This window comes from Mustelus asterias, chromosome 25, assembly GCF_964213995.1.
Source record: "Mustelus asterias chromosome 25, sMusAst1.hap1.1, whole genome shotgun sequence".
NCBI classification, from domain to species: domain Eukaryota; kingdom Metazoa; phylum Chordata; class Chondrichthyes; order Carcharhiniformes; family Triakidae; genus Mustelus; species Mustelus asterias.
The window spans coordinates 48,076,074-48,089,050 of NC_135825.1; the positions used below are offsets into that span (position 1 = coordinate 48,076,074).

General features: G+C 44.2%; 2 protein-coding genes across 20 annotated transcripts in view; both read left to right on the top strand.

Moving 5' to 3' along the window:
* LOC144479160 (transcriptional enhancer factor TEF-5-like) overlaps nucleotides 1-12,977 on the top strand; it is a 260,276-nt gene that overhangs the window by 206,432 nt on the left and 40,867 nt on the right. For 14 of the 19 annotated variants that reach the window (XM_078197743.1, XM_078197727.1, XM_078197736.1 and 11 more), the window contains one exon: nucleotides 7,156-7,290. In XM_078197743.1, coding sequence (XP_078053869.1) covers nucleotides 7,156-7,290 — 135 coding nt within the window. Of the gene's footprint in view, nucleotides 1-1,340; nucleotides 1,353-7,155; nucleotides 7,291-12,977 lie in introns of all 19 variants that reach the window. The other 5 variants (XM_078197725.1, XM_078197730.1, XM_078197739.1 and 2 more) reach the window with 1 other exon arrangement.
* Nucleotides 1-12,977, top strand: part of rpl10a (ribosomal protein L10a) — a 368,503-nt gene that overhangs the window by 19,003 nt on the left and 336,523 nt on the right. The gene's annotated exons all lie outside the window — the stretch shown is intronic.

Consider the following 12,977-nt stretch of genomic DNA (forward strand, 5'->3'; position numbering starts at 1 on the left):
TGGATGCCCAATTTTGTTAGATCTGTTTATAACAGTACAGTCATCACCAGCATAGCACATATAGTGTAACAGTGCCAATAACAGCACTGTCCTATTGACAAGCATCTTGTAAAACTCTTAGAGCCAAAACAGAGGCTCAAATTGAACAGCAGCATCCTCCTCTGGCCCACAAGACTGGTCCCCAGGAAGAGTGAGACTTCCTACTGCTTTTTAATTCAGGAGTGAGAAACTGTATGGAGGTACACAGTTGTCCTTCAGCTCACAATGGAACTGAGGCCAAGTTTGGAGCAAGCTATGCTCCCAGAGAATGGGTCGATCCCCACTTCGGCCCAGTTATTACCAACTCCCTGCCTTTAAACATTCCCACAATTCTAGATTAATCTTCAAATAAAAATAAACCCATTTTGAATGGAATTCCCAAAGAGAATGCATGTTAAAACAAAAATTCTCACCACCGTTGATTGCATTTTGTTTTGCCTGCCTAGTGAAACCTGCTTAGAAATACTCACCTCCAACGTAAAATGATTAGAAGTTTATATCAACGATTGAAGTTATAGTCCTCAGAGCTAGATGTTGTTGACTGTTTAAAATCAGTGGGTCACTTCAAATTTCTACAGGCCTAAAAAAAAACACCGCACGTAATATCAATATGTAAATAGAAGGAGAAAAAAGTTAATTATAATTCAGTTGAAGACTTGGTAGCAAAGACAATCTACCCCGAGTGTGCTGGGACTAAAAGAAATCCGCTCGTGACCCCATCTGTTAAGAGGGTTGAGGATTCTCTTCATCAGCTGTTAGAGTTTACTGGGTTGATTATTCCTCCTCACTGTAACTAAAGTGCCGTGATAGCTTGTCCTTTATGGAGCATAGTATCACTTATTACCTGGAAATCCCAGGACTCTTCACAAGCCATTGTTCAAATATGGTAATACGAAGAGTAACAGGGTGGGAGCAGTCATGGACTGATCTAAAAGGTAAAGCTCTCACTAAACGGGACATCATTCTTTTTGGGCAAATATCTGTTGGATCCAAGTACACATGAATTGGTATCACAAGCTAAGCCCAAAAACTAATTCAGAGCTCCGGCGTAATCTGGATACAAGCATTATTTATTCCTAAAGCAGAAACTATAGCCAGGCCTCTTGGCCACATTGGCAGGTGTCTTGCTCCATCAAGGTACAGGCCCCTCTTTGAGTAAAGTCAGCTTGAGCTCATTCGACCGACTGACTCCACAAGGCAGGACTGTTGAACCAAGGTGACTTGGGCAGGTTTCACTGTTGTGATTAACTGAATGAAAATTGTGTTCAAACCCATTAATGATGTGCTTTTCTCGAATCCAGGCAATGAATGTGGTAAGTATCTAATCAATTATATTGTCCATTTGTGTGCATGTTTGTGCATGGTTCTTTTTAAACCTCGCCTGCCCAGACTGCTTCCAAGGCCATTTTGCAAAGTATGTTGGAGAACTACACTGACCCATTTAACTGGCTCCAAATTCCAGCCTTGTTCAAATGTACTCCCATTTTATCTAGACTTGTAGCTGTTCCCAGTGCTTTACTTTCATTTCAATTGGACTAATCACTTCATAGTTGCAAAAGATTGACCCAGGGTCAAATAGTCCCAATTTATTTGGAGGTGCGGTGCAAACTCAAAAGTTGCAGACAAACTATCCAATTGAAAAAGCCCATGTCTTCCATTTGCCTCAAGGCATAAAACATTACCAAAAATATCTTCAATTTAACCTGGGCTGGAAGAGACCATTTCTGTGATCTTGTCTGTCTTACTTGATTCTGTGGCTGTAGGTATAGGGGGACTAAATCACAACTTTTATTTCTTCTTAAAAGCCCTTGAGGAGGGTTGGTCTCGAGCCCAATAAAAGCCAGAGCAGCAAAAAGCTCATTAGATTCAGTTAGGTCTGTAATTAGGAGCTCGAATTGGTGACAGTGAATGGGTGATCTTTCTCAGTTCTCAGAGGGAATACATCATTTGCTATTCGGGAAAGGCAACATTAATTGGATATTGAAACATCATAGCATACAAGGCTATAGGCCAACTGCTGGAAAATGGAATTAGAATAGATAGCTTGATGGCTGGCATAGACATGATGGGCCAAAGGGCCTCTTTCTGTGCTGTAAAACTCTGATAGAACACTAAACTGATAGGACAGATTTGTGGTGTCAAAAGGCCTAAGCAGCTCTTTTCATTGAATCAATACAGCACAGAAGGCAGCCATTTGGCCCATCAAGTCTGATCCGACCACAATCCCACCCAGCCCCTATCCCTGTAACCCCATGTATTTATCCTGCTAATCCCCCTGACACTAAGTGGCAATTTAGCATAGCCAATCAATCTAACCCATACGTCTTTGGAGTGCGAGCGGAAACCAGAGCCCACCCAGAGGAAACCCAAGCAGACATGGGGAGAATGTGTAAACTCCACACAGACAGTGAGCCTGGGTCCCTGCTAACCACTGTGCCACCCTTTTAACTGAAGTTAATTAGAATTACAATTCTGGACAGCAATGCAGCCAAAACCCATGGAATCATTTTTGAATAATTATTAGATCCATCTATTGGGAGGAAATGTTTCTTTTCAATAACTGTACAGATATACTGGAATAGGTAATAAATTTGGGGGGCAAATCACCAGCATTAAAATACAAAACCAGAATATCACTTCAGATTAGTGGTTCATGGACAAAAGGCAACCTTACAGTTTAGATCCCATAGATTGCTGCTTCATCCTATAATACTTGTTGGAATGTACAAAGATTTTGGTGAGAGGTTTATCTTTGAAAGGGACCTTCCCTTTTTTATTGGCAAAACCCAATAAATACTTACTCTTTGTTTCAAAGTGAAGCCATTAAGACATCACCAGCAAATTCTTCCACTGCCGTCCCACAATCCCATCCTCTTCATATCCACATGGCAGCCACTCCATCACCTCATTGCATTATCTCCATCTTTGTTTGTGTGATGTTGGATAACCACCTGCACCAGTTTGTACTGATCCAATTAGAATTAAAGAGAGATGATTCTAGAACTGTTTTAATGTATAAATATCCTCCTCATCCATTACCCCCCCTCAGATTCTAATTGGATATTAGGAATGTTAATTACTGTTTGATGAGGAACCAATCCTGACATGAGTTGCTGAGTAATAGGAATTGCCCCTCTTGCTGGGATCAGCCGAAGATGTATCAATTTAGTGCAATTCAAATAGTTAGCATTTTCTGCTTGAGGCAGAGCTTTGTTCCTTTTAACTAGAGCTGGTAACATCATCACCTCTCACTAGAGCGCAACATAGAACTGGTTCTAATGGAGAACAGCTAACGTATGCCCTCAACTACAACATTTCCATGTATACCATTATCTCTGATTTCCCTTTTAATGTAGACCTTGTAGCACGTCCCTAACTGAACTGCTTTCCTCAAAAACCTTTTATTGATGTTTTGTTTGCACTTCAGTCCCACGCTCCTGATCTACGGGCACCTGGTGCAGAGAGGGGGGGCAGGGAAGGAGGAGGACCTCCTCATGAACCTGCTCCTGGGCCTGGCAGGGCGTTCCATCCAGGCAGTGGGCGATCGACAGGGTCGTCCACCCTGACTGTCTACCCCTCTACCGTGGCTATATTCGCGGCCGGGTGTCCCTGGAAAGGGAGCATGCGGTGTCTGAGGGCACAGTTGATGCCTTCTGTGCCCGCTGGGCATCGCAGGGATGGGGGTCTATTATTGGCCCCTTTAATCACATTTTAATTTGATGTTTTAAATTTGCTTTCTGCTTTGTCTTTTGTTTCGGGCGGTCCCCTCCTTTTAGGGAGCTGCCCCTTTTGAGTTGTCCTGAAGTTAATTTGATTTTGTTTATTTGGTTGAGGGGAAAAAAAGAGTTCCCTAAGTTATGTTGATTTTGTTTATTTGACTGAACACAAAAAGAGCTCCCTAACTGACTTGCTTTTCAATTAGCTGCAGAAGGTAGACTTATTGAAGAGTGTGCATGGAACTATCTCTAAATTGACCTGAAATGAGCTATCTTCTGGTTAATCAGCCTACAGGGTGGTTGAAAGTGTCACACTGGTAGTGTAGGAGGTGCTCTACTAAGGTTCAGTATTATGAATCCAGGCCAAGGAGTTTAGCACCCCTTTAGTCAGCCAAACCCCCCGAGATTAACTACTTCAGCACAGAATAGAAATTGAACTGAGACCCCACCCTGGGTTGCTATGGCTTGCTGTTGATTTACCAACCAAATTACCTCTTTAACAAATCCTTCCATTTTTGAGGATTTTGCAATGATCTAATTGCACAGTACCTAACAGTGCTACCTTCAATTGAATTTTCCAAGAGTCTTGATATCCTTGCTAAACAGTCCCTGTCAGTGTGATGCAATCCAGACTCAGTATTGGAAGGTAACAGGCTTAAATGATCAATTAAAACTTGAGGTTTAGGTGCAGGAAGGAAAGCAAAAACGTAGTTGACCTGAGATAGTTGAGTGTCAAGGCTTGGCTCAGTTTGTGTGCTATAGGAGTGATCCCAGGATTGAATTAACCGTGACCATTCTTGGGATTTGATTAGCATTTTGCTGACGTTGATTTTTAAAAAAATGCTCACTGAGTATGTTAACTGTAAAAGGTGAGCTATGATTTCAGGTTTTCCCTGAATTCCAATAGTCTGCACTCTTTTTATTTGCTGTTGTGCAGTGGAATTACTGCAGATTTTGACTAGCTAGAAAATTCAAAACTGAGAGTCCTGACTCCCAGCTAGTTTCAACAACTGACTGTGTATCAGAGGAAAGCTGAGAGCAGGGATGAAGTTGCGGTGGTAAAGTACAAAACAGTAAACATGGGAAACACTCAGTTTCTCTCTCCGCAGATGCAGGCTGAGTTAATGTTTCAGGTTCATGACATTCCATCAGAACTGGAAGAAGTTAGAGATCTAGCAGTTTATAAGTAAGTGGTGGCGTGGGTGTAAGCTGCCCTCTACCTATGATGATTATTGTTTGCTGAGGCTATTTTTTTGGCCAGAGTTCCAGTACAAGTTGGTATTGAATCATGAATAGTCTTACATGTGCTCTGCAGTCCTGCACTCCAAAGTGAAAATAGTTCTTTAACTCGTATCATAACGTTCCTTGTGAAGTAGCCTCACTTCCCCTTTTTTTTTGGCCTTGATTTTCAAAGTCATTTATTTCTCTTCTTACTCCTTATTTTTGTGGTGGGGAGGGGGGTGTGGAACACTCTGCTGTTTTGAAAGCTCAGATGTCAGCAGTCTCTGGCCATGCGTAAGATATTTAGATCTAAACTATCTCCAGATGCACCAATAATGTGTCACCCCTTTAATGCGCCAGTGTGACACCTCTTTTCCCATGCAGACTATCCCTAGGGTTAGGCAGTAATGTGCTGACTGGGGTGAGAATGCTTCACAATCTTTTCACAAAGTGCACTTTACGATGCGCAGAGTGAGTGGGCAGACTCTCATCCTGTTAGGACGGGGCTGGATCGAATCCAAGTCTCGGGATGTCTAAACACCTCCCCATGATCAGCTTAAATGTAGTAAGGGCTTGGCACACATCAGGAACCTTGGGATACGTACCTCATGAGTGTAGCAGTGCCCCTCCCAGCATCTACCAGTCATGTGGTGTGAAGGCAAATGCCATTTGTGAGATTAAAGGATACAAGGTCAACCATGGAGTACAATTTCTATCCTATAACTTAATTCACTTATTTGAAATACAAACCGTATACCACAGTTGTTCATGCTGTATGTACCACATGGCGAGCAATAATTGACCTATGATAATAATGTAGGTGTATGGCAAACTATTCCTGATGGTGTCATTGAGTTTACCATGGCATCTGCTCTTAATTCTGGTATCTCCATGAAATACTCTGTGGATGTGGCATCAGCTCACATGCTTTAGCAGATGGTTCTGCCATCCATTACAAGATCAAAACCTGCACAAGGCCTGAACTGGCTATGTCTTGAGGGCTTCCAGACTAATGTAATAACTAACAAGCCACTTCATCGCTCACTGCACTGCCACTGTCTGTCTCATTGTTATTCGCTTCCATGATGTGACTCGCTGTTGAGTTTTTAATCATTGTTATCAATTGGATTTCCTGCAAGTGGCGAAATACTAATGGGGGTGGGGGGAGGGGGACAAAATCTGTCCTAATCAGTTGCTGCTGCTGCCATGTTGGAGACCGTTTCAAAACCAAACCGCAGAACCGAGCAGTCACAGCATGGATGGCCAACTTGAAAATAAGCTGCTAAAGACGCTGTGTTGTCTTACAATGGAGGGAAAAGATCTCTAGTCACCTGAGTTGCAGGAACGGGCCAGCGCTCCGCAGACAATAACTGTTTTTTTCTTTTAGAGAGTTTAAACCTTGCAATTAACGGAACATTTATATTTGGGCCATTTTATTGACCAGCCGCAGTCTCTCTGCACCATACCTTCCCATGTGATAGGGCAGGCGGAAGAGGACATGTCAAAGTTCATGCGCAAGTGGAATTCACTGAAGAATATCAGGGAAGATCCCGAGAGGATTGTTTTCTCTCTCTCTCTCTCCCTGGCTCGCAGTGATATAGTTGAGGCCATGACTCAAATATAAGCCCTGACTCCACCAATTAAACAATCACACATTGGTCCTTCCCCTCTGTGCTGCCCTGGACGTTGATCAGCATAATTGAGTCTTATTTTCCTGAAGGTGGAGTTCGAGAAACCCTCTCCTGATAGTTCAAAGGGGAATGATTCTGTTGGGGGGGGGGGGCGGGGTGATGTGAATGATATTGTCACATCGGCGCAAATGTCCACAGTCACTCCCCGAGCTTCATGCAAGATAACATGGCTGCTTTAACCAGTCACTTCCATTGTCTGTGTTCTCACACTTTTTTGCTTATTTTCACATTCACTGCCCATGGCCACAATCTTCCAGTCCCGCCAGTGGCGTTTTCCCTCTCCCTCCCTCGGTGGAGGGTGCAAACGATGGGAAAACCCGTTGAGGGCAGCGGGACCGGAAGATCCCAGCATTGGTCAATGGAAGGTCACCTCCGCCACCTCAAAACATGGCGTGGGGTGTGCGCGGAAAATCCCACCTTGTGCTTTTTACTCCCTTCATCTGTCTTTCCACACAGTTTTGCTAATCCGTCTTTCTTCATTTTGGAAGGATCAAGCCTCAAAAGACAAGGCCCTGCAGAACATGGCCGCCATGTCTTCAGCACAGATCGTTTCAGCGACTGCAATGCAGAGCAAGTTGGGAATAACACCCATCCCACAAGCCCCCTATCCAGCAGCAGCTAGGGTAAATATCTTTTCATTGTTTACTGCTGTGGTGACATGCAATGAGCCAGGAATACAGTGGGTGACCAAAATATTTTGTCTATCTCCTGCTAACAGAAAGACCATAAGACGTAGGAGCAGAATGAGGCCATTCAGCCCATCGAGTCTGCTCCACATTCAATCATGGCTCATATGTTTCTCAACCCCATTCTCCCGCCTTTTTCCCATAACCTTTGATCCCCTCAAGAACCTATCTATCTCTGTCTTAAGTACATTCAATGACCTGGCCTCCACAGCCCTCTGTGCCAATGAATTCCACAGATTCACCGCGCTCTGAAGAAATTCCTCCTCATCTCGGTTCTAAAAGGTCATCCCTTTACTCTGAGGCTCTATCCTCGGATCCTAGTCTCTCCCACTAATGGAACCATCTTCTCCACATCCACTCTCTCCAAGCCTTTCAGTATTCTGTAAGTTACAATGAGATTCCCCCTCATCCTTCTAAACTCCACCGAGTACATACCCAGAATCCTCAGAAACTCCGCATATGTCAAGTTGAGGGTTCAAGCCTCTATCCAAGGATTTGAATGCCAAATCTAGGCTGACACTTCACTGTGGTACTGAAGAAGTGCAACACTGTTGAAACAGCGATTGCACTTGGAAGAGCTACTTCATTGAATGTACTTGGAGCATGCTGAGGGCATGAAAGCTGAGATGTAAATAAAAGTTGTTTTTTTCTATGGTCAGGCTCTTTCCAAATTCATAAAATGTCAGTCAGTATTACCGTAAAGAGTTTGAAACAGCATCGTTGCATGTTATTGTATCTTTTCCAATCCGCTATGATCATTATAGGTAGGGGTAGCTTCTTGTCTTCATCCTGTCCAAACCAATCCAGTCTGACATATTTAGTTGACCATTGAACGCACATCTTTAAACCCTCAGCGCAAGCACAGCTGTGACAACAAATAAATCATTGCAATGAATTTATCTGGCAGCACTCTGCAATGGTTCCTGCTCTACGACATGGCCATTAACCTGCTTAAAAAACTGTTTATGCTGTAGTCCGTGGTGCTCCCTGAAGGCCCAGCTGACCAGGACTATGAATAACAGAATCGGGAGAATTCAATGTCCAGAGCTTGCTCTGAGCTCATAGGCAGTGCAGTGGGATAGAGGCTGAAGTGGGAACCTCCGGGATAGGGAAGGGGTAAAGAATCTCCGGGATTTCCATTACCAGGCAACAAGACGTCTGACAAAGACTGAATCCGCTCGCTGCCTGGTCTTGCTCCTGAAATCTTGGCAACTCTAGATCAACATCATCGAGAGATAAATGGGAGAAACCTATTAACTCCTGATCCGTTCTATCCTGTTCTGATCTTTATCTCCCCTTAATTCTCCCAAATGCCACTTGCTGACTTTTGCTTCGGAATGCAACCCCCCCCCCCCCCCCCCCGCCCCCCGCCCCTGCCCCCCACTCCCAGCCCCACAACTTTCTCAATAGACTCTTTTGTCTTCACTCGCCATGGATCAGGCTGCATCTGTAACCCTTTTGCTGGTAATCGGTTTTTATAAAAGGATTGTCACCATCCAAACCCGTCAGGAGAATTCCTCACTCTAACGTCAATAACTGGATGTGGCTTAACCAGCTGTCCTTCACTGTTGTTGAGTAAAATTCAATAAAGGTGACTAGGATTGGCTAAAGGCATGGTATGAATTGGCCAGTTAGAATGTTTGTTACTCACTGATACAAAATTATCATTCATATTTATTATTAATGCAAAAGGCATTGAAGTGCTTGATCAGCCATGATCGCATTGAATGGTGGAGCAGGTTCGACGGGCTGAATGGCCTACTTCTGTTCCTCTGTTCTGCTGACACAGCTTGGATGGTTATGATACTATCAGGAATTAATCTCTCTGTGACATAAAGTATTGATATTGGGTTGCAGTTAAGACCCTTATATTTTTTCATTTGGTTTCTCTCTTTCCCTTAAAGTGGGTGACTCAGAGGTGCCCATGCCATGCGAGCCTCGATTGTCCATGTTAGGAGGATGTACCTAGAATCCATAAGCTTGCTATCTGCTGACCTGATACCAGACAATAACTGGGAATAGAAACTCTGGCTCATTTATTTCCCCTACATTCCTGGCCTAGACTACCGGGTCAAGCTGTAACAACACCACCCCAGCTGAGACTAATTGCCTTAAAATAGATCAGATGTTGAACAAAGAAAATTACAGCACAGCAACAGGCCATTCGGCCGTCCAAGTCTGTACTGACCATGCAGCCTGTCTGAACTAAAACTTCCTACCCTCCCGGGGACCATATCCCTCTATTCCCATCCTTTTCGTGTATTTGTCAAGACGCCCCTTAAAAGTCACGATCGTATCTGCTTCCACTACCTCCCCCGGCAGCGAGTTCCAGGCACCCACCACCCTTTGTGTAAAAAAACTTGCCTCGTACATCTCCTTTAAACTTTGCCCCTCACACCTTAAACCTATGCCCCATACTAATTGACTCTTCCACCCTGGGAAAAAGCTTCTGACTCTCCACTCTGTCCATGCCCCTCATAATCTTGCAGACTTCTATCAGGTCGCCCCTCAACCTCCATCGTTCCAGTTGGAACAAACCAAGTTTCTCCAACCTCTCCTCATAGCTAATGCCCTCCATACCAGGCAACATCCGGGTAAATCCTACCCTCTTCAAAGCCTCCACATCCTTCTGGTAGTGTGACGACCAGAATTGAACACTATATTCCAAGTGCAGCCTAACTAAAGTTCTATAAAGCGGCGAGATGACTTGCCAGTTTTTAAACTCAATGCCCCGGCCAATGAAGGCAAGCATGCCGTATGCCTTCTTGACTACCTTCGCCACCTGCTTTGCCACTTTCAGTGACCTGTGTACCTGTACACCCAGATCCCTCTGCCTACCAATACTCTTAAGGGTTCTGCCATTTACTGTATATTTCCTATCTTTATTAGACCTTCCAAAATGTATTGCCTCACATTTATCCGGATTAAACTCCATCTGCCATCTCTCTGCCCAAGTCTCCAACCGATCTATATCCTGCTGTATCCTCTGACGGCCCTCATCACTATCCACAAATCCACCAACCTTTGTGTCTTCCGCAAACTTACTAATCAAACCAGTTACATTTTCCTCCAAACATACAAACAGCAAAAGTCCCAGCACGTATCCCTGAGGAATGTCACTTGTCACAGTCCTCCATTCAGAAACGCACCCTTCCACTGCTACCCTCCACCTTCTATGACCGAGCCAGTTTTGTATCCACCTTGCCAACTCACCCCTGATCCCATGTGACTTCACCTTCTGCACCAGTCTGCCATGAGGGACCTTGTCAAAGGCCTTACTGAAGTCCATGTAGACAACATCCACTGCCCTACCCTCATCAATCATCTTCGTCACTTCCTCGAAAAACTCGATCAAGATCGTGAGACACGACTTCCCCTTCACAAAACCATGTTGCCTCTCACTAATACGTCCACTTATTTCCAAGTGGGAATAAATCCTGTCTCAAAGAACCCTCTCCAATAATTTCCCTACCACTGACGTAAGGCTCACTGGCCTGTAATTGCCTGGATTATCCTTGCTACCCTTCTTAAACAAAGGAACAACATTGGCTATTCTCCAATCTTCTGGCATCTCCCCTGTAGCCAGTGAGGATACAAAGATTTCTCTCAAGGTCCCAGCAATTTCTTCCCTTGCCTCTCTCAGTATTTTGGGGTATATCCCATCAGGCTCTGGGGACTTGTCTACCTTAATGTTTCTCAAGAACCCCAATACCTCCTCCTTTTTGATCTCAACATAATGCAAACTATCTCCACACCCTTCCCCAGACTCATCATCCACCAAGTCCTTCTCTTTGGTGAATTCTGACGCAAAGTACTCATTTAATATCTCGCCCATTTCCTCTGGCTCCACATATAGATTCCCTCGCCTGTCCTTTAGTGGGCTAAACGTCTCCCTGGTCATCCTCTTGCTCTTTATATATGTATAAAAAGCCTTGGGATTTTCCTTAATCCTGCTGGCCAATGCTTTTTTGTGACCCCTTTTAGCCTTTCTTACTCCTTGCTTAAGTTTCCTTGTATTCCACACTTGCTTCATGTGTTCCCAGCCTCCTAGCTTTGACAAATGCTTCCTTTTTCTCTTTGATTAGGCTCACAATATCTCTCGTTATCCAAGATTCTCAAAACTTGCCATACTTATCCTTTATCCTTACAGGAATGTGCCTATTAATTCCTATCAACTTACACTTGAAAGCCTCCCACATGCCAGATGTTGATTTGCCCTCAAACATCTGCTCCCAATCTACATTCTTCAGTTCCTGCCTAGTATTGTTGTAATTAGCCTTCCTCCAATTTAGCACCTTCACTTGAGGACTACACTTATCTTTATCCATCAGTACCTTAAAGCTTACTGAATTGTGGTCACTGTTCCCGAACTGCTCCCCTACTGAAATATCGACCACCTGGCTGGGCTCATTCCCCAATTCCCCAGGTCCAGTACGGCCCCTTCCCTAGTTGGACTATCTACATACTGTTTCAAAAAGCCCTCCTGGATGCCCTTTACAAACTCTACCTCATTCATGCCCCTAGCACTAAGTGAGTCCCAGTCAATATAGGGGAAGTTAAAATCTCCCACCACAACAACCCTGTTATTTTTACACCTTGCCAAAATCTGCCTACATACCTATTCCTCTATCTCCCGCTGGCAGTTGGGCGGCCTATAGTAAACCCCCAACATTGTGACTACACCTTTCCTATTCCTGAGCTCTACCCATATTGCCTCGCTGTATGAGCCCTCCGAGGTGTCCTCCCACAGTACAGCTGTGATATTCTCCTTAACCAGTAGTGCAACTCCCCCACCCCTTTTACATCCCCCTCTATCCCGCCTGAAACATCTGTATCCTGGAACGTTAAGCTGCAAATCCTGTCCGTCCCTTTACCAAGTCTCTGTAATAGCAGTAACATCATAGTTCCAAATCCTGATCCAAGCTCTAAGTTCATCTGCCTTACCTGTTACGCTTCTCGCATTGAAACAAATGCACTTCAGTCCACCAGACCCTCTTTGATTAGCAACCTCACCGTGCCTGCTGTTTCTCTGAGTCTTACTGGCCCTACTCTCCGGTTCCCCTTCAGTTAATTCACCTTTGCTTTGATTCCCACCCCTCTGCCAAACTAATTTAAAAATGTGACACTAGCAAACCTCTTTCCCAACTTTTGTGACTCGGTACAACATAAGGACATCTTGGGCCGAAGAGCCTGTTCCTGTACTGTACTATTCTAACGTAGGAGCAGGAGAAGACCATTCGACCCATCGAGCCTGCTCTGCCTTCCAGTACAATCATGGCTGATCAACTCTATTTTCCTGTCCACTCCTCATATCCCTGATTCCCTGAAAAACCAAATAGCCTATGCAATACCATTGGGAAATCAAGTATATTCCAGCTACAGATTCCCCTTTATCTTCATCATTAGTAACAGTTTATGTTGTGCATTTACCTCCAGAAACAGGAGCTAGGTGCCTTCATGGCAAAGGTAAACATGACTAAGATCCAACAAGATTGTTTCCTATCATTTGAATTATAATCAGAATGGAGTTGTTGGCTAATCAGAGCAATCAATTTCCATCAATCAGTCTACAAAAAGTGAGGAAAATTTCAAATGGTTGGAGAGCATTACCCATAGGTCACCAT